General features: G+C 38.5%; 1 protein-coding gene across 1 annotated transcript in view; it reads left to right on the forward strand.

Annotated features, from left to right (window-relative positions):
* ATAD1 (ATPase family AAA domain containing 1) overlaps nt 1-22,166 on the forward strand; it is a 120,530-nt gene that overhangs the window by 20,584 nt on the left and 77,780 nt on the right. Inside the window, exon 3 of the mRNA XM_037804346.1 lies at nt 21,775-21,873. Within this exon, the coding sequence (XP_037660274.1) occupies nt 21,775-21,873 (99 nt within the window). The remainder of the gene's footprint in view (nt 1-21,774; nt 21,874-22,166) is intronic.

A 22,166-nucleotide genomic window follows, 5' to 3' on the forward strand; every position in this document is an offset into this window, starting at 1 on the left:
AGAGATGGATTGGCTTTTATAAAAGGGGGTTTATTTGGTTACAAAGTTACAGTCTTAAGGCCATAAAGTGTCCAAGGTAACACATCAGTCGGGTACCTTCACTGGAGGACGGCCAATGGTGTCCAGAAAACCTCTATTAGCTGGGAAGGCATGTGGCTGGTGTCTGTTCCAAAGTTCTGGTTTCAAAATGGCTTTCTCCCAGGACGTTCCTCGCTAGGCTGCAGTTCCTCAAAAATATCACTCTTAGTTGCACTTGGGATATTTGTCCTCTCTCAGCTTCTCCGGAGCAAGAGTCTGCTTTCAACGGCTGTTTTCAAACTATCTCTCATCTGCAGGTCCTGTGCTTTCTTCCAAGTATCCCTCTTAGCTGTGGCTCCTCTTCAAAACATCACTCAGCTGCACTAAGTTCCCTCTGTCTGTCAGCTCATTTATATGGCTCCAGTGACTCAACTTAGACCCACCCTGAATGGGCGGAGCAACACCTCCATGGAAATTATCCAATCAAAGTCATCCCTCACAGCTGGGTGGGGCGCATTCCAAAGAAACACTCAAAGAATTACAGTCTAATCAACACTGATAACATCTGCCCACACAAGATTACATCAAAGATAATGGCATTTGGGGGACACAGTATATTCAAACTGGCATGAAAGGAAACAACATAAGACTATGTAGTGACTGCTTGGCTACCATGGAGGCGAGAAGGCAGTGGCATGGCATATTTAAAATTCTGAGAGAGAAAAATTTCCAACCAAGAATACTTTATCCAGCAAAACTCTCCTTCAAATTTGAGGGAGAGCTTAAATTTCTCACCGACAAACAAATGCTGAGAGATTTTGCTAATAGAAGACCTGTCCTACTTCAGATACTAAAGGGAGCCCTACCGACAGAGAAACAAAGAAAGGAGAGAGAGATTTAGAGAAATTTAACAGACATATATAGAACATTACATCCCAAATCACCAGGACACACATTCTTCTCTAGTGATCACGGATCTTTCTCCAGAATAGACCATATGCTGGGACATAAAACAAGCCTCAATAAATAAAATAAGCTTCAATAAATAAAAAAAAAAAATTGAAGATATTCAAAGCACATTCTCTGACCACAATGGAATACCATCAGAGACTTAGAAAATTCACAAACAAATAGAGGGTAAAAATGAGGGGGAGTTGAAAACATTCCCAGATAATCAAAAGCTGAGGGACTTCATCGCCAGTAATCAGTCCTAAGCAGGCTGAAAGGAAGGGATACTAAACAATTGACTGAAACCACATGAAGAAATAAAGATTTCCAGTATAGATCACATGGTAAATATAAATACCAATACTACTGTATTTTTGATTTGTAACTCCACTATTTACTTCCTACAGGATCTAAAATACATAAACTGTAATGACAAATTAGTCATTTTGGACTTAATGTAAAATATGTAATTTTTGACAAGAGCTACATAAAGGTGGGGGAAAGGAGGAGTATAGGAACATAGTTTATGTGTCCTATTGAAGTTAAATTGGTATCAAAGAAAAAGAAGATTGTTATAGATTTAAGAGGTTAAATTTAAGCCCCATGGTAAGCAGAAAGAAAGTAACAGAGAATATGACCATGGAGATGAAAAGTAGAGTATGGGTTACAAGAAGTGGGGGAAGGGACAATGGGGAGTTAAGAAAAGAGTGCAGGGTTTCTGTTTGGGGTGAAGGGAAATTTCTAGTAATGGATGGTGGGGAGGTGATAGCATTGCAACATTCTAAATGTGATTAATCCCACTAATGGAATGCTAGGGAGGGGTTGGAATGGGAAGATTTAGGCTGTATATATGTTTCCACAAGTTAAAAAAAAAAAGTCTAAATAGATAATGATAATTAAATGCCAAGGATGATCCTGGTTGGGATCTAAGGATGGAGGAGAGGATGTTCAAAGGGACACAGTTGGGACATAAGAAAAAAGGAAAAAAAAAGGAAATACAGAATCTAAGCTTTGTATCAATGTTGAATTTTTTGAACTTCTTAGCTGCGCTTAATGGAATTGCATAAAAGAATGTTGTTGTTCATGGGAAATGTATATGTGAATTATATTGTTTGTTCAAGGATGTGTGCAGCTTCCTCTCATATGTTCAGAAGACAGAGCAATAGATGATGGATGATAGGGAGGGAAAGAAAGAAATGGTGGCATGACAGGATGTTGAAGTTGGTGGATCAGGGTATTGGGAGAGGGGGTTCAGGGTATGCTGGAGTTCTGTGTGTGGGGTTTGTATTGTTTTTCCAACTGTTCCTGTTAAGTTTGAATTTATTTCAAAATAAAATTAAAAAAATTAGCATCTAAAATATTAAAAAGTTAACAAACACAAGATATTTATAGAGAAAATTATAAAACTATTAAAGGCTTAAGTTAAATCCAATGCCAATAAAAATACTACCAGGTTTGTTGTCCTGTATTTTTTTCCTAAAATTTATATGGAAGAACAAAAGGCTATGTATGAGCATGACATCCTGAAGAACACAGTGCATGTTTATGGAGGGGAGGGGATTTGCCTTAACTTGTATCAGGACTTAGAATAAAGCTGTAATTATTAAAGCAGTGTGCTGTTGGCACAGGGGTGATTTGACAACTTAACAGAATATAAAGTTCAGAAACAGCAGACCTGAGTATAATATGGAAACTTGATTTATGGCAGAACTGGCTTTGCTTTGTAGATTATTGGAAAAGAATAGAAATATTTATTGAGCACCTACTATGCGAGACATTCTTCTAGGCTGTTGAAATTTACCAATTTCAACAAATTGGAGGGATTTATTAAATAAGATACAAAAAGCATAAATCACAAAAGAAAAGATTGGAAAAACTCAACTGTGTTAAAATTAAAGTAACAGAAGACAACAGGAAGAAAATGAAAAAACAAGCTACAGATGAGAGAAAATATGTGGGATGATCTGGTGGTTCAGATCTGGTATCTCAGTATGATTTAATCGGCATTTCCTTGATTCCTAGTGAGACCGCTCTGAACCAGAAAATATGTGGGATGATCTGGTGGTTCAGAGAAATATATAATAATACCTGCCTTATTGGGTTGTTAGTGGAATTAAATTAGTATATGTAAAGTGTTTAGAACTGTTACATTAGTATTTGCTGTTCTTATTTTTATAATATAATTTAAAAGATTGGTACTAAGAATGGATAAAGAATGCATACGAATTACTGAAGAAAAAATCAAAACAAAAATGGGCAGATAATCTGAACACACATTTACAAGAGGGAACTCTAATTGTCATATGAAAGGATGTGCGGTCTCATTAGGAATCAAGGAAATGCCGATTAAATCATACTGAGATACCTTTTTATACCTACCAAATTGGCAAAATGTAAAGTGTGTCAATATCATATGTTGGAGAGAATGTGGAACCATAGGAACATATTCACTGCTAGTAGGAATCAGTACAATCATTTTGGAAGATAGTTTGGCGTTTTTCTAGTAAAGTTGAAAATGTTCTTACTCAGTGACCCTAAAGTTTTACTTCTGGGTATATACCCTAGAGATACTCTTATAGTATGAGATATATATCATATGTAAGAATGTTCATAGTAGCCCTGTTTGTAATAGAAAAAAGCAGGAGCCAGTTGAAATATTTGGATAAATGTTGGTATATGCCTGCCAAAGCATGTTCTTCAGCAGGGAAAAGCGAATTAAAGCTGCTCAACAACCACATGGCTGAATCTTAGAAATAAGGTGTTGAGTGAAAATATAAAGTTGCGGAAGAGTCCGTACAATATGATCCCCTAAAGTTCTGAAGCATGTGAAACTAAACCTTAGGTGTTCAAACATATATGGTTAAATTATAAAGAAAAGCAAGGAATGATTAAAACTAAATTTAGTATAGTGGTTACCTCTGACAGACAAGGGATATGCTTGGAGATGCTTATAGGAGACTTGAAAGGTAATGTTAATGTTCTTTTTCTTAAACCTGAATAGTTATTGGTTATATTATGGTTCTTTATATCCTTTTTATCTGCCCCATTATTAATAAAATGACTTTAAAAGCGACTTGGGAGCAAGATGGCGGCTAGGTGAGACACAGCAAAAATCACCTCCGTGGAAAACACTAAATAGAAAACCAGAAAGTGACCCAGAACACCACTTCCAGAGTAGCACCAGCCGGACAAGGTCTGCGAAAGCCACAAGGGACGTGCGTTTGGTGAAACCAGGAGTCTGCATTCTGAAACGAGTGAATGAGTCAGCTGAGTCCCTCGGCCACGCTGCGATGTGGGGAAACAGTGGGTTGGTGTTTTTAAAAAAAAAAGAAGCCCAGAAACACTGCAGATAAGATGCGAGCGGTCTGGACTAACGCCTCGGTGTCGGGTGGAGGATACCCCTTTCCACACCCACTGCTGATTGTCTCGGGTCCAGGGGAGCAAAGAGGAGCCAAAAGGAGAGGAAAAAAAAAAAATGCACGACTTGCAGCCGTCTCCCCAGCGGGCGGGGCTACTCCTGCCTGGGGCTGTACACACAGCACAGCCGAGCCAAGAAACCCAGCCTGACAAGGAGTCTTTCCCTCAGCACCGCTCACACGACACAATATCAGCCGTGGACAGTTGCCTTGAATACACCCACAGCTGATTGTCCCGGAGCTGGGAGGGCGGAGCTGTGCGGAAAGGGGGAAGTTAATGCGTCCCATTCAACCATCTTTGAAGCAGGCTGGGAATGCCCCTACACAGCCCGGTGGCCCAGGGCTTCCCTGGAGGCCGGCGCTCACTTGTGACGTGGCACGGCCCTCCCCCCCTCAACAGAGGTCCTGGAAAAGCACAGCAGGGAGGGGGGAACCGCTCGGAAATCCCAGGGAACCTACGCCAATACCAAAGACTTTTGGGTCAGCGGCAGAGAGGAGCCTTAAATCTCTGGGGACACCTGGGAGGTTTGATTATTAAATCTGCCCTTCCTCCCTAACCGCTCAGACACACGCCCCTCATTCAGGGCAGACAGCACCGACAACACACCCAAATTAAGTTCACCAATTGGCCCCACAAGAATCAGATCCCCATACACCACAAAGTTGGGGAGAACTGACTTGAGGGGAATAAGTGACTCACAGACACCATCTGCTGGTTAGTCAGAAAAAGTGTATGTCACCAAGCTGCAATTCTAACAAATTAAAGATCAAGTAAAGCAAATGCCAAGAGGCCAAAAATAACAGAAAATCTTAAAAGATAAAACCAGATGACATGGAGAACCCGGACCCAAACACTCAAATCAAAACATCAGGAGACACACAGTTCTTGGCCCAGTTAATCAAAGAACTACAGACAGGCAATGAGAGCATGGCACAGGATATAAAGGACTTGAAGAAGAGCATGGCACAGAATATAAAAGACATAAAGAAGATATTGCAAGAGTAAATAAAAAAATAGAAGATCTTATGTAAATTAAAGAAACTGTAGGCCAAATTAAAAAGACTCTGGGTACTCATAATACAAGATTAGAAGAGGTTGAACAACAACTCAGCTTCCTCGAGGAGCACAGATCAGAAAATGAAAGAACAAAATAAAGAATGGGGAAAAAATTGAAAAAATTGAAATGGATCTCAGGGATACGATAGATAAAATAAAACATCCAAATTTAAGACTCATTGGTATCTCAGAAGGGGAAGAGAAGGGTAAAGGTCTAGAAAGAGTATTCAAAGAAATTGTTGGGGAAAACTTCCCAAACCTTCTACACAATATAAATACACAAAGCATAAATGCCCAGCGAACTCCAAATAGAATAAATCCAAATAAACCCACTCCGAGACATGTTCTGATCACACTGTCAAATACTGAAGAGAAGGAGCAAGTTCTGAAAGCAGCAAGAGAAAAGCAACTCACCACATACAAAGGAAACAACATAAGACTAAGTAGTGACTACTCAGAGGCCACCATGGAGGCGATAAGGCAGTGGCATGACGTATTTAAAATTCTGAGTGAGAAAAATTTCCAACCAAGAATACTTTATCCAGCAAAACTCTCCTTCAAATTAGAGGAAGAGCTTAAATTTTTTCACAAACAGATGCTGAGAGATTTTGCTAATAAAAGACCTGCCCTACTTCAGATACTAAAGGGAGCCCTACCGAGAGAGAAACAAAGAAATGAGAGAGAGATATAGAGAATTTCAACGGACATACATAGACTATTACATCCCAGGTCACTGGGACACACATTCTTCACTAGTGATCACGGATCTTTCTCTAGAATGGACTGTATGCTGGGACATAAAAACAAGCCTCAATAAAATAAAAAATAAAAAAATGAATTTGTTCAAAGCACATTCTCTGACCACAATGGAATACAAATAGAAGTCAATAACCATCAGAGACTTGGAGAATTCACAAACACCTGAAGGGTAAAAATGAGGGGGAGATGAAAACATTCCCGGATAATCAAAAGCTGAGGGACTTCATCACCAGTAGTCAGTCCTAAGCAGGCTGAAAGGAAGGGACACTAAACAATTGACTGAAACCACATGAAGAAATAAAGATTTCCGATAAAGATCACATGGTAAATATAAATACCAATACTACTGTATTGTTGATTTATAACTCCACTATTTACTTCCTACAGGATCTAAAATACATAAACTGTAATGATAAATCAGTGGTTTTGGACTCAATGTAAAACATATAATTTTTGACAAGAACTACATAAAGGTGGGGGAATGGAGGAGTACAGGAGCACAGTTTACTTGTCCTATTGAAGTTAAGTTGGTATCAAAGAAAAACAAGATTGTTATAGATTTAAGATGTTAAATTTAAGCCCCATGGTAAATACAAAGGAAGTATCAGAGAATATGACTATAGAGATGAAAAGTAGAGTATGGGTTACAAGAAGTGGGGGAAGGGACAATGGGGAGTTAAGAAATGAGAGTAGGGTTTTTGTTTCGGGTGAAGGGAAACTTCTAGAAATGGATGGTGGGAAGGTGATAGTGTTACAACATTCTAAATGTGATTAATCCCACTAATGGAATGCTAGGGAGGGGTGGAATAGGAAGATTTAGGCTATATATATATATCTTTCCACAATTGAGAAAAAAAAAAAAAAGAAAAAAGACAGTCTAAATAGATGACAATTAAATGCCAAGGATGATCCAGGATGGGATCTGAGGTCGGAGGAGAGGAGGCTCAAAGGGATGGAGATGGGACACAAGAAAAAAAAAAAAGGAAATGTAGAATGTAAGCTTTATATCAATGTTGAATTTCTTCAACTTCTTAGCTGCGCTTAATGACATTGCATAAAATAATGTTCTTGTCCATGGGAAAGGTATTGTGAATTATATTGTTTGTTCAAAGATATGTGCAGCTTGCTCTCATATGTTCATAGATGATGGGTGTTAGGGAGGGAGGGAGAGAGGGAGGGAAAGAAAGAGACGGTGGTCTGACAGGATCTTAAAGGTGATGGATTGGGGTATTGGGGGAGGGGGGTCGGGGTATGATGGAGTTCTATGTATGGGGTTTGTACTGTTTTTGCAACTGTTCCTGTAAGATTGAACTTATATCAAAATAAAATTTATTATTAAAAAAAAACAAACAAACAAAACTAAAAGCAAGGAATTGCCAGAGAGCTAAAAATAAAACCTGGATAGTGTAAGCTGCTGGTACCAATGTTTTCCACTCCAACACACATGAAATACATGAAACAGCAGAGTGTAATGGTATTATTGTGGGGGATTCTCGACTGGAGGACCTGTATTCTGGGAAGAAATATCAGAATTTGGGGGAGTTGGTGAATATAACTGGAAAATTCTCCAGAGATGATTTGGTTGTATCCTTCCTCAAATTTGTTCCTACTATCTAGAGGATAACTCATATAAAGTCACCAAGGCCAAGGCAGAAGTTTGCTTGTAAATGTTGTGTTATAGGGTGGTCAAGGAGAAAAAGAGGTTGTGAAAAATGAGATCTAAAAAAATGACCAGTGAATTTAGTGCTGATGAAGTCATTACGCTTGGAGAGAGCAATTTACAATCAGTGGAAACAAGTGTAATTTTAGATGACATAGTCAGTCTAGATTTTGCTGGGGGTGGGGAGGATAAAAAAGAAAAGCAAAAAGTCTAGTGGAGAAAGAGGCTGCCAGAGAGGATGTGTAGTGGATGGAGGTAGGTTTCAGAAGAACAACTAGGAGTTGAGAATTGTAGTTACAGGATCATTTTAAGGTGCAGTTGTTTTATACTCAAAAAACATGGGAAGGGCAGAGGTTATGATTAAATTTGGGATTGGAGGAGATTGGGGACCTGCTGAGGTAAATGATTTAATGAGATAAATCATTGTGGAGTATATAGTTGTAGAAAGTGTGAGTTTATTATGAACTTAATTATTTTGTTTATATTAACTTCTTGAGCATAACTCTGCAGCCTGGTGGCAGAAAAAGTGAACAGTGGCACTGAGCCAGCATTGGGGATGGAGCTGACTGACATAATAAGTGTAAGAGGTTCATCTTTGAATCCTGTAGTATAGGCCATTTAGGAAGTCAAGTACTGCCAGATGAGGGATACTTTAGTTGAAGAATAGAAAGGAATTAGGAACTAGACAGAGTGGAAGTGAGAGCAAGGATCAAGTGTGAATGTGGGAGAAGAGGAAGGAATGATTTCTTTGGTCAGAAAGGAAGAGCGATGAATTTTAAAACTTAGATACAGGACATTTTGAGATTGCCAGGTAGTCATTGGGCCTTGTGTCAATTTAAAGGCAGTGCAGTTTTGAGATGAAAGGTAAAGGATGACACTGCCTTCAGATCAGAAACAGTAACCTGGAGGTATTATGTTGGATTAAATAATATCTAGGTGAAGCTATGAAAGCTTCCAGTCTAGTAAGAGGTGGGATATTTAATTAGCAGTATATGGAGAGAAGAGATGGTTTTAGCAGTGTTATACAGGAACAGGGATTTCCTGGACACATGCTACTTCTTGGATCATATTTAGATGTAGTAGAAGACTGGGAGGACTAAAAAGTTTTGATAGATATGTCTATGATGAAAGAGTGGGTTTAGCATGTGGAAAAACAGGAAATTTATAAGTGTATTCTATTTAAAAGCTTTAAAGCATAGGATGAGTAAGTTACACTTGATCTCTTCTGGGCTTTGTAAATGCAATAGTTTGTTTAAAATATTAATTGCATTATAATTTTCCTGCAACTGATTTAGTAATCAAAGGCTAGGAAAGGTTCAGAATCCAGAATCCTCATGCGTATGAAGGTCACTTACTGTGACCATAGTTTATTTTAAATGTCTTCTTATTTTAGTTGTTGTTACAGTATAGTGTTCAGAACTTCATTTCAGTTATTTTGAGAAACATCATAGTTGGAATGTTTTGTGAAAACCTTAAAAAACTAACTATGAACTGCCAGGCTGTTTTTTTTTTTTTTTGTTTTGTTTTTTTAATCATCATTTTATTGAGATATATTCACATACCACGCAGTCGTACAAAACAAATTGTACTTTCGATTGTTTACAGTACCATTACATAGTTGTACATTCATCACCTAAATCAATCCCTGACACCTTCATTAGCACACACACAAAAATAACAAGAATAATAATTAGAGTGAAAAAGAGCAATTGAAGTAAAAAAGAACACTGGGTACCTTTGTCTGTTTGTTTCCTTCTCCTACTTTTCTACACATCCATCCATAAACTAGACAAAGTGGAGTTTGGTCCTTATGGCTTTCCCAATCCCATTGTCACCCCTCATAAGCTACATTTTTATACAACTGTCTTCGAGATTCATGGGTTCTGGGTTGTAGTTTGATAGTTTCAGGTATCCACCACCAGCTACCCCAATTCTTTAGAACCTAAAAAGGGTTGTCTAAAGTGTGCGTAAGAGTGCCCACCAGAGTGATCTCTCTGCTCGTTTTGGAATCTCTCTGCCACTGAAGCTTATTTCATTTCCTTTCACATCCCCCTTTTGGTCAAGAAGATGTTCTCCGTCCCATGATGCCAGGTCTACATTCCTCCCCGGGAGTCATATTCCACGTTGCCAGGGAGATTCACTTCCCTGGGTGTCTGATCCCACGTAGGGGGGAGGGCAGTGATTTCACCTTTCAAGTTGGCTTAGCCAGAGAGAGAGGGCCACATCTGAGCAACAAAGAGGCATTCAGGAGGAGACTCTTAGGCACAAATATAGGGAGGCCTAGCCTCTCCTTTGCAGCAACCGTCTTCCCAAGGGTAAAATTTATGGTAGAGGGCTCAACCCATCAAACCACCAGTCCCCTATGTCTGTGGTCATGTTAGCAACCATGGAGGTGGGGTAGGTGAATACCCCTGCATTCTCCACAGGCTCCTCAAGGGGGCACTACATCTTTTTTTTTTTCCCTTGTTTTTCTTTTCTTTTTTTTTTTTTTTAACTTTCCCTTCTTTTTTAAATCAACTGTATGAAAAAAAAGTTAAAAAGAAAACAAACATACAATAAAAGAACATTTCAAAGAGACCATAACAAGGGGGTAAGAAAAAGACAACTAACCCTAAGATAACTGCTTAACTTCCAACATGTTCCTACTTTACCCCAAGAAAGTTACATAATGTAGCAACATTTCTGTGAACTTGTTCCTACTATATCCATCAGAAATTAACAGACCATAGTCATTTCTGGGCATCCCCAGAACGTTAAAGAGCTTATCTGTTCTTCTTGGATTATTGTTCCCCCTTCCTTAATTGCTCTTTACTGCTAGTTCCCCTACATTCTACATTATAAACCATTTGTTTTACATTTTTCAAAGTTCACATTAGTGGTAGCATATAATATTTCTCTTTTTGTGCCTGGCTTATTTCGCTCAGCATTATGTCTTCAAGGTTCATCCATGTTGTCATATGTTTCACGAGATCGTTCCTTCTTACTGCCGCGTAGTATTCCATCGTGTGTATATACCACATTTTATTTATCCACTCATCTGTTGAAGGACATTTGGGTTGTTTCCATCTCTTGGCAATTGTGAATAATGCTGCTATGAACATTGGCGTGCAGATATCTGTTCGTGTCACTGCTTTCCGATCTTCCGGGTATATACCGAGAAGTGCAATCGCTGGATCGAATGGTAGCTCTATATCTAGTTTTCTAAGGAACTGCCAGACTCACTTCCAGAGTGGCTGAACCATTATACAGTCCCACCAGCAATGAATAAGAGTTCCAATTTCTCCACATCCCCTCCAGCATTTGTAGTTTCCTGTTTGTTTAATGGCAGCCATTCTAACCGGTGTTAGATGGTATCTCATTGTGGTCTTAATTTGCATCTCTCTAATAGCTAGTGAAGCTGAACATTTTTTCATGTGTTTCTTGGCCATTTGTATTTCCTCTTCAGAGAACTGTCTTTTCATATCTTTTGCCCATTTTATAATTGGGCTGTCTGTACTATTGTCATTGAGTTGTAGGATTTCTTTGTATACGCATGATATCAGTCTTTTGTCAGATACATGGTTTCCAAAAATTTTTTCCCATTGAGTTGGCTGCCTCTTTACCTTTTTGAGAAATTCCTTTGAGGTGCAGAAACTTCTAAGCTTGAGGAGTTCCCATTTATCTATTTTCTCTTTTGTTGCTTGTGCTTTGGGTGTAAAGTCTAGGAAGTGGCCGCCTAATACAAGGTCTTGAAGATGTTTTCCTACATTATCTTCTAGGAGTTTTATGGTGCTTTCTTTTATATTGAGATCTTTGGTCCATTTTGAGTTAATTGTTGTGTAGGGGGTGAGGTAGGGGTCCTCTTTCATTCTTTTGGATATGGATATCCAACTCTCCCAGCCCCATTTGTTGAAAAGACCATTATGGCTCAGTTCAGTGACTTTGGGGGCCTTATCAAAGATCAGTCGGCCATAGATCTGAGGGTCTATCTCTGAATTCTCAATTCGATTCCATTGATCTATATGTCTATCTTTGTGCCAGTACCATGCTGTTTTGGCAACTGTGGCTTTATAATAAGCTTCAAAGTCAGGGAGTGTAAGTCCTCCCACTTCGTTTTTCTTTTTTAGAGTGTCTTTAGCAATTCGAGGCATCTTCCCTTTCCAAATAAATTTGATAACTAGCTTTTCCAAGTCTGCAAAGTAGGTTGTTGGAATTTTGATTGGGATTGCATTGAATCTGGAGATGAGTTTGGGTAGAATTGACATCTTAATGACATTTAGCCTTCCTATCCATGAACATGGAATATTTTTCCATCTTTTAAGGTCCCCTTCTATTTCTTTTAGTAGAGTTATGTAGTTTTCTTTGTATAGGTGTTTTACATCTTTGGTTAAGTTTATTCCTAGGTACTTGATTTTTTTAGTTGCTATTGAAAATGGTATCTTTTTCTTGAGTGTCTCTTCAGTTTGTTCATTTCTAGCATATAGAAACATTACTGACTTATGTGCATTAATCTTGTATCCCGCTACTTTGCTAAATATGTTTATTAGCTCTAGTAGGTGTATCGTTGATTTCTCAGGGTTTTCTAGATATAAGATCATATCATCTGCAAACAATGACAGTTTTACTTCTTCTTTTCCAATTTGGATGCCTTTTATTTCTTTGTCTTGCCGGATTGCCCTGGCTAGCACTTCCAGCACAATGTTGAATAACAGTGGTGACAGCGGGCATCCTTGTCTTGTTCCTGATTTTAGAGGGAAGGCTTTCAGTCTCTCACCATTGAGTACTATGCTGGCTGTGGGTTTTTCATATATGCTCTTTATCATGTTGAGGAAGTTTCCTTCAATTCCTACCTTTTGAAGTGTTTTTATCAAAAAGGGATGTTGGATTTTGTCAAATGCTTTTTCAGCATCTATTGAGATGATCAATTGATTTTTCCCTTTTGACTTGTTAATGTGTTGTAATACATTGATTGATTTTCTTATGTTGAACCATCCTTGCATGCCTGGAATAAACCCCACTTGGTCATGGTGTATGATTTTTTTAATGTGTCTTTGGATTCGATTTGCAAGTATTTTGTTGAGGATTTTTGCATCTATATTCATTAGGGAGATTGGCCGGTAGTTTTCCTTTTTTGTAACATCTTTGCCTGGTTTTGGTATTAGATTGATGTTAGCTTCATAAAATGAGTTAGGTAGTGTTCCATTTTCTTCAATGTTTTGAAAGAGTTTGAGTAAGATTGGTGTCAGTTCTTTCTGGAAGGTTTGGTAGAATTCCCCTGTGAAGCCATCTGGCCCTGGGCATTTATTTGTGGGAATATTTTTGATGACTGATTGGATCTCTTTGCTTGTGATGGGTTGGTTGAGGTCTTCTATTTCTTCTCTGGTCAGTCTAGGTTGTTCATATGTTTCCAGGAAATTGTCCATTTCCTCTACATTATCCAGTTTGTTGCCATACAGTTGTTCATAGTATCCTCATATAATTTTTTTAATTTCTTCAGGATCTGAAGTTATGTCACCTTTTTCATTCATTATTTTGTTTATATGGGTCTTCTCTCTTTTTGATTTTGTCAGTCTAGCTAGGGGCTTGTCAATCTTGTTGATCTTCTCAAAGAACCAACTTTTGGTGATATTTATCCTCTCTATTGTTTTTTTGTTCTCTATGTCATTTATTTCTGCTTTAATCCTTGTTATTTCTTTTCTTGTACTTGGTTTAGGATTGGTTTGCTGTTCATTTTCTAGCTTCTTCAGTTGATCCATTAGTTCTTTGATTTTGGCTCTTTCTTCGTTTTTAATATATGCGTTTAGTGCTATAAATTTCCCCCTTAGCACTGCTTTTGCTGCATCCCATAGGTTTTGGTATGTTGTGTTCTCATTTTCATTCGTCTCTATATATTTAGCAATTTCTCTTGCTATTTCTTCTTTAATCCACTGATTGTTTAGGAGTGTGTTGTTTAACCTCCAGGTATTTGTGAATTTTCTAAGTCTCTGATGGTTATTGACTTCTAATTGTATTCCATTGTGGTCAGAGAATGTTCTTTGAATAATTTCAATCTTCTTAAATTTATTGAGGCTTGTTTTATGTGCCAGCATATGATCTATTCTGGAGAAAGTTCCATGAGCACTAGAAAAGTATGTGTATCCTGGTGATTTGGGATGTAATGTCCTGTATATGTCTGTTAAATCTAATTCATTTATCAGATTGTTTAGATTTTCAGTTTCCTTATTGGTCTTCTGTCTGGTTGATCTATCTATAGGAGAGAGTGATGTGTTGAAGTCTCCCACAATTATTGTGGAAACATCAATTGCTTCCTTTAGTTTTGCCAGTGTTTCTCTCATGTATTTTGTGGCACCTTGGTTGGGTGCATAGACATTTACGATTGTTATTTCTTCTTGCTGAATTGCCCCTTTTATTAGTATGTAGTGGCCTTCTTTGTCTCTCAAAACATCCCTGCATTTGAAGTCTGTTTTATCTGAGATTAATATTGCTATACCTGCTTTCTTTTGGCTGTAGCTGGCATGAAATATTTTTTTCCATCCTTTCACTTTCAGTTTCTTTGTGTCCCTGTGTCTAAGATGAGTCTCTTGTATGCAGCATATTGATGGTTCATTTTTTTTGATCCATTCTGCGAATCTATATCTTTTAATTGGGGAGTTTAATCCATTTACATTCAACGTTATAACCGTGAAGGCATTTCTTGAATCAGCCATCTTACCCTTTGGTTTCTGTTTGTCATATTTTTCCCCTCTGTCTATTAATATCCTTTATTGTACCCATACCGAATCTCTTTATTACTGAACCTTTCTCCAAGTCTCTCTGTCCTTTCTTTGTTTCTCTGTCTGTAGGGCTCCCTTGAGTATCTCCAGTAGGGCAGGTCTCTTGTTAGCAAATTCTCTAAGCATTTGTTTGTCTGTGAAAAATTTAAGCTCTCCCTCAAATTTGAAGGAGAGCTTTGCTGGATAAAGTATTCTTGGCTGGAAATTTTTCTCATTCAGAATTTTAAATATATCGTGCCACTGCCTTCTCGCCTCCATGGTGGCTGCTGAGTAGTCACTACTTAGTCTTATGCTGTTTCCTTTGTATGTGGTGAATTGCTTTTCTCTTGCTGCTTTCAGAACTTGCTCCTTCTCTTCTGTGTTTGATAGTGTGATCAGTATATGTCTCGGAGTGGGTTTATTTGGATTTATTCTATTTGGAGTTCGCTGAGCATTTATGATTTGTGTATTTATGTTGTTTAGAAGATTTGGGAAGTTTTCCCCAACAATTTCTTTGAATACTCTTCCTAGACCTTTACCCTTTTCTTCCCCTTCTGGGACACCAATGAGTCTTATATTTGGACGTTTCATATTATGTATCATATCCCTGAGGTCCATTTCAATTTTTTCAATTTTTTTCCCCATTCTTTCATGCTTTCATTTTCCATTCTGTCATCTTCGAGGTCACTGATTCGTTGTTCAGCTTCCTCTAGTCTTGTACTATGAGTGTCCAGAATCTTTTTAATTTGGTCAACAGTTTCTTTAATTTCCATAAGATCATCCATTTTTTTATTTAGTCTTGCAATGTCTTCTTTATGCTCTTCTAGGGTCTTCTTGATTTCCTTTATCTCCCGTACTATGGTCTCATTGTTCATCTTTAGTTCTTTGAGTAGCTGCTCTAGGTGCTGTGTCTCTTCTGGTCTTTTGATTTGGGTGCTTGGGCTTGGGTTATCCATATAGTCTGTTTTTTTCATATGCTTTATAATTTTCTGTTGTTTTTGGCCTCGTGGCATTTGCTGAACTTGATAGGGTTCTTTTAGGGTTTGTAGACGTATTGAAGTCCTTATCTCTAATTTATCAGATCTACAGCTTCGTGGAGTACACTTTCTCTAACTAACCAGCAGGTGGCGTCCACGAGCCACCTGTTCTCCACAAGCCAGTTCTCCCCTGCTTAGCCTTTTTGGTGAGTGGGGGAGTGAGTCTTGTGGGGCCCAGTTGGTGTACCAAGCTTGCGTGTGTAGTTGGTGTTGCCTGCCCTGTATGTGGGGCGTGTTTCTGGGCGGTCGGGGAGGGGGGGTGGCCCTAACAATCAAATCTCCCTGATGATCCTAGAGTTTTAAAGCTGCTGCAATAGTCTAATCCTTCAGTTCAGTCCTGCCACAGTTTGTCTCTGGCACTGACCCACAAGTCTTTGGTATTGGCGTATGGCTCCTGAGACTTGCAAGTGGGCCCCTCTTCCAGGCTGTGCACCCCGTGTCCTCTGTTGAGGGATGACTGTGCTATGTCACAGGTGACTGCCGTCCCCCCAGGGCAGTTCTGGGCTGCTGGGCTGTGTAGGGAGGCTCCCAGTCTGCTCAAATGATGGCTGAATGGGGCTTTGTTAATTCACACTGCTCCACCTTCCCAGCTCTGGGACAATCAGCTGAGGTTGCAGGGAAGGCTAATGTCCACGCCCAGTTTTGTGGTGTGTGCCTGTTATTTGAAGCACTTCCGTCACACTGGGTTGTCTGGGGCAGCTCTGGGCTATGGGGCTGGCGATGGGCAGGAGTGTTTCCTGTCCACCAGGATGGTGGCTGTGAGCGGACACCCCCCTTTTCTTGGGAAGTTGTGGTGTTTAGTGAATTTTCTCAGCCACTGGATTATTGCCTTTTGTCTCAGAGCTCTCTTAGTTCTGCTCTTGACTTGACCTGCCCAAATTGCAAGTCTTTGAAGCTTTCTGTATTGGGCTTCTTAGAGTAATTGTTTTAGAAAAAGAAAAAAGGATTAAAAAAAAAAAAAAAGGGCCCTCCTCAGAGATCTAATGGGTTATTGAAATGCTAAGAGACAAAGCAACCAGGGCCATTAAGGAAAGGTCCACAGGGCAGAGAGATCATCTTTTCTTTGGGATTTGCATATGCGCCTCAAGGCCTGAGCTCCGCACTTCCCCTTTCTGTGTTCACCAGAACTCCAAAAATCCTCTGCTTTTATTTTGGAGTTTTTTGTGTTATTTTTTTTTTTCTACGCCTGTCTCCTCTCTGCTGGGCTGGCTGCTCTCAGATTCTCTGGTGTCTGGTCTCAGTCTATCTATGGTTGGAGTTTGGATCAGTAGAATGAGTTTCCGAGAAGGGCTACCACTGCAGTTCTCCCTTCTCCTTCCCGGAGCTGGCAGCCCCTCCTCCCATGGGACTGAGCCTGGCAGGGAGGGGCGCGGGTCCCCTGGCCGCAAAAACTTACAGATTTCGCTGATCTCAGCAGTTCGACATTTTCATGAGTGTTGTATGAAGTATGCCCAAAGACAGATTGCTCTGTGGTGTCCAGTCCACGCAGTTCCTGGCTTTTTACCTACTTTCCTGGAGGAGTAACTAAAACTTACAGCTCATCAGTCTGCCATCTTGCCCCGCCTCCCAGGCTGTTTTTAAAAGTAGCCATCACAGAATGTCATTTGGGAGAGCTAGCGTTTGTTAACATCAGAAAGCCATTGTGAACTATACTGCCAACTGAGTGGCTCTAAAAGCTAGGATATGTTAGAGCAGTAGCTTAGAAAAAGCTGAAGTAAATAAGGAAATTGACGTAAGAAATCAGTAAGGAGCAAGCATTTAGTGTTGCCGGTGTGGTCTTAGGTTGCATAGATAGAAGTGATGAAAAACGGAAGGAAGAAATTTGAGGAGGAAAACTGCACTGAGTAAATACTCAGTGCAGTGTTATATTTTATATACAAAGATACTAGAAGAGCACCATAATACAAAAGCATTTACCTAGTAATTTTCAAATATGTATGTAAAATCTGAGGAAAAGGATAAAAGTGCATTAACCGTGAAAGAGAAGATAGCTCTGTCTACAAGTCTAGAAAAGGGTGTTTTGTTTTGTTTTGTTTTTTTTTTTTGGACTCCAAAATTCCATTTTATTACTTATATATTGGGGTTCCAGTTTGCTAATAGTGCCATCATGCAAAACACCAGAAATGGATTGACTTTTATAAAGGCGGGTTTATTCTGTTACAGATTTACAGTCCTAAGGCCATAAAGGTGTCCAAACTAAGGCATCAACAAGAGGATACCTTCGCTAAAGAATGGCCGATGGCATTCAGAAAACCTCTGTTAGCTGGGAAGGCATGTGGCTGGTGTTTGCTGATTCTTTGCTCTGGGATTTTGGTTTCAAAATTGCTTTCTCCAAAATGTCTCTGGGTTTCTCTTAGCTTAGCATCTCCAAACATCCTTCTGTCTGCATCTCCAAGAATCTCTTAAGTGTCAGCAAGCAACTCTTGGGGCATTTTTTCCCCCCTCTTAGCTTCTCCAGAGGAGACTCTGGGCTAGTATCTCAAAGTGTCAGCTCCTGAGTGTCTCGGAGCATCTCTGTGTGAGCTCCCTTTAAAGGACTCCAGTAAACTAATCAAGACCTACCCTGAATGGGCAGGGTTACATCTCCATGGAAACATTCAATCAAGAGGTTACACCCCACAAAATTGCATTAAAGAATATGGCTTTGTGGAGGACATAAAGTATCCGAACCAGCACACGGTGTATAAATAAAATTTATAAGCCATTTTCTATGGGAAATTGCTTTTAGACAGTGATCCTTTGTTGTATTTGACAAAATCTACAACGGAGCAAGGCTGAGTTCCTTGTATATTTTTAAACTCCCCTTCTAGATTTTACAATTTTATCACAGCCTTGTTTTGTAGAATTTTAATGTAAGTTTGTGATGAGGGCTTATTTACCTACTATGTAATTACTCAAATCCTTTGCTACTTCCTATTTAAATGCATTTTTTAAACGCTTTAGTACCAGTGATATCCTCTAAATTGGACCAATTGAGATGTGGACCTCAGTAAACAGATCAGAAGTTGTCCTGGTTTCTGATCTAAGTTCATCTGTTTTTTTTCTTCACTGGCTTGTTATTGCTATGTCTAACTTTGTAAAATTATTCTTCCAAAAGAACAACCAGTTTTATGAATTTTTTAGAATCTGAATGACATGAGTAGTGTCTCACACCATTTTCTTTTCTGCTACTCTTTTTCCCCATTTATTCCTTCCTCACTCCAGGCAGAAATATTAGAAGTTCACTCTTTTCTGCATTTCTGCTTTTCCAGGCAAGGGTTTTTAAAGGAAAAGAAGATTAGACAAGTTTATTTGTGGTTGGTGGGTATTTGGGATACTCTAATTGCCTTCAGGTTAGATAGTTTACTGAGTTCTTTGTCTTGTGATTTGTTTTATGGTCGGGATGTCCTTGGTGTTTTGAGGAACATCATTGCTTGAGACTTTGCATACTTCGTGAGTTTGTGATATCTGAGTGAGAACTGCCTAAGAGTAACTCTAGAATGACCTCCTGACTCCATTTTAAATCTCTTAGTCATAGTAACTGTATTTTGTTTTATTTAACATATCCCCTTTTGATCAAGGTCTTTCTCTGAAAGCATCACTGATCGACATTTCAATATCAATCCCTTGATTCCAGGGAGGTTCATCCTTGGGAATCATGTCCCACATAGCAGGGAACTTCTTCATTTAAAAAAAAATATACTTCCCATGGAGAAAAAATAAAATAACATGAAATGGTAAAAAATAGTATGAAACAGTTAATCATTTGCAAATGATAAAGTGACACATGAACATAAATCATTTTTGTAGTGATCTAATTACAGTTTTGTTTTTCTGTTGAAAGATTTGAAAAATAGAGGCCTCCTTATAGGTGTCAAAGCTAGACAATTGGATATCTTGTTCCTGGGATATAATTAAACTGTTTGGTGGTAGATTGGGTTTGTTTTTGGCACTTTCTTTGCATTTATTTCATCGTTGGCCATGTTCTTCTCTTCCAAGTGAGAGAGAGTTTCAGTAGAACATGGTCTTTGAAGTTAGACAAATTGGGGTTTGAGCTCCCTTAATGCTACTTCCCAGCTCTATAATCTTGGCAGTTCTTTGAATTTCTGTGACCTTTGGCTTTCTTACCTGAAATAGGGGGATAATAACAGCTACCTCTAAGGATGATTTTATAAATTGAATGTAAGTTATCTAGCACAGTGCCAGGCATATGTAGGTGCTTAATAAACATTAATTCCTTTTCTGTTTTATGTTAATTATATATCATTAATTTAACCTAAAGACATTGTTAAAGTGACTGCTGTTACAGAAAAGAGATCCTAGGTAAACTTGACCATACAGCATTTTCTCTCTCTATAAAACTAAACAACATAGTTGATAATTTTTATTTAGAAAATCCCAGATATAAATAAAGGCTGTTATTTAAAGCAGGAGACAATTGTGGCCTATAATAAAATTTTAGATGAGAAACAGCAGGGTTTCTCATCTCAGCACTAGTGACATTTTGGAACCAGATAATTCTTTTGGGGGGAAGCTATCCTGTGCCTTCTGGGATGTTTAGCATCATCCTTGCCTCTGCCGACTAGATGCCAGTAGCTCTCTCAGTCCAAATTGTGATAACCAAAAACATTTCTAGACATTGCCATATATCCCCTGGAGAGCAAAATCACCTGTTTGAAGAACCATTGATTTAGAACATGGCCTAACTAGAACACTATGTGGGATGGCTTCACATTTATAGCAACATAATGAAAAAGAAGAGTAAATTAATGTTATTACAGATGCTAAAATAGGATCTTGCATAGGGAAAAGTAAAAGATTTAAAGACAGTGAAAAAGATGGTGTTTATGAGAGAGGAGGCTACTTTATCCTTTGATTCAATAATTTTACAGGGAGATTTGGTAAATAGGAAAAACGATTTGGTTCATAGCATTTTTTTTAAAAAGCTATAACTAGGATATGTCCTTATGGTCAGTACACATTTATTCAGTCCCCTAACTAATCAATAACTTATGCTATGGATGGATTTCTTTTTGGATCAGTAATACCCCTGACTCACAGCAAGATCTTATATAATCAAAAGCGTCTTAGGAAAATGAAACAAAAATTTAAGTGAAAGGATTTAGCAGAGCACCTTCATTTCTAAAATGTTCACTTAATTGAAATTTGAATATACTGTGTATGGATTTTTAAAGACTTGAGTGATCACAAACACTTTCCCCCCACCCTTCATCTTGTGATTGGAAAAAGCAAGGCAATATGCATGGTGGTTAGAGTATGGGCTCTAGAGTTGGGCTGTTTGAATTCACATCTTGCGTCTTCCGTTTGCTAACTTTTAACCTTGGACAAAATTACTTAGTCATTCTAAGCTTCAGTTTCTTTTTCCATGATAAGGAAAAAATGGTACCTACTTGATAGGATTGTTCTGAGTATTCAATGAGTTAATCCACTTAAAATATTTTGTTGTAATATTTGGCACATATGTTTGATGCACTCAGTGAATGTTTACCATATTATTATTGTTATTTTTATATTAATTGAAAGCTCTGTTTCATTGCTAGAGCCCACAGAGATTTAAGGCTAGTTTTTGCTCTGCTCTGAGAATATATGCAAGTATACTTCTGATTCAGAATTTTTATTAGCTGTGGGTTGCTTCCTTTCAAGAATTGACTTTAATTAAAAGGGGCTTCATCTCAGAAGAATTTGAAATTAGATATCTATGGACATCTATTGTAGATACCCAAGTAATTTGAAGGAAGTTGGATAAATGTTTTAGATACTGTGTTAATTTAAGGAAACTCCAATTATATACATCTTTACTTCTTACCTATCCTTAATTCCTCAGTCTTTCATCTTGAGGTTTTACCTGCAGCTGGAGTCTCACTGGAGCAGTGGGAAGCTCTGAACATATCTCTTCAATGTTATACCCTATTTCTCATTTCTCAAGGGCTTCTTTAAATTGCTCTGGTTTCTGTGGCATATAGCTTCAAATCTTTTCTTTCCCTAAGGGCTCCCAGTGGGGAAGGATAAAGGCAAGAGACCTAAAAAAGCGCTGGAAAATTCTTGTGTGTCTGTTCATTGCTCTTTAGACTTAACAAATACCGGTTTTGAAGTGCCAATAACTAAATATCAAATTAAGGGAGATTGCTTGTTGTTTTTTTTTCCCTAGGCAGAAAAACTAATGAAGCAAATTGGTGTGAAAAATGTGAAGCTTTCAGAATATGAAATGAGTATTGCTGCTCATCTGGTAGACCCTCTTAACATGCATGTATGTATCTTTAATCTTAAGTTTAAGATTTTTGTTTCTTATCTAGTGTTCTGTGTCAGGGGTCCCCAAGACCACATCCAAGTTCAGTGACTGGTTAGGAGGAATCACAGGATTCAGCATATAGTCATACTCACAAATATGATTTATTACAGCAAAAGGATACAAAAGCAAACTGAGCAAAGAGAAAAGGTGCATGGGATGAAGTCTGGAGAAAACCGGTTGCAAGTTTCCAAAAGTCTTCTCCCAGTGGAGTCACCCAAGACTCATTTAATTACTCCAGCAACGAATTGTAA

Source organism: Choloepus didactylus, chromosome 15 (genome assembly GCF_015220235.1).
Source record: "Choloepus didactylus isolate mChoDid1 chromosome 15, mChoDid1.pri, whole genome shotgun sequence".
NCBI lineage: Eukaryota > Metazoa > Chordata > Mammalia > Pilosa > Megalonychidae > Choloepus > Choloepus didactylus.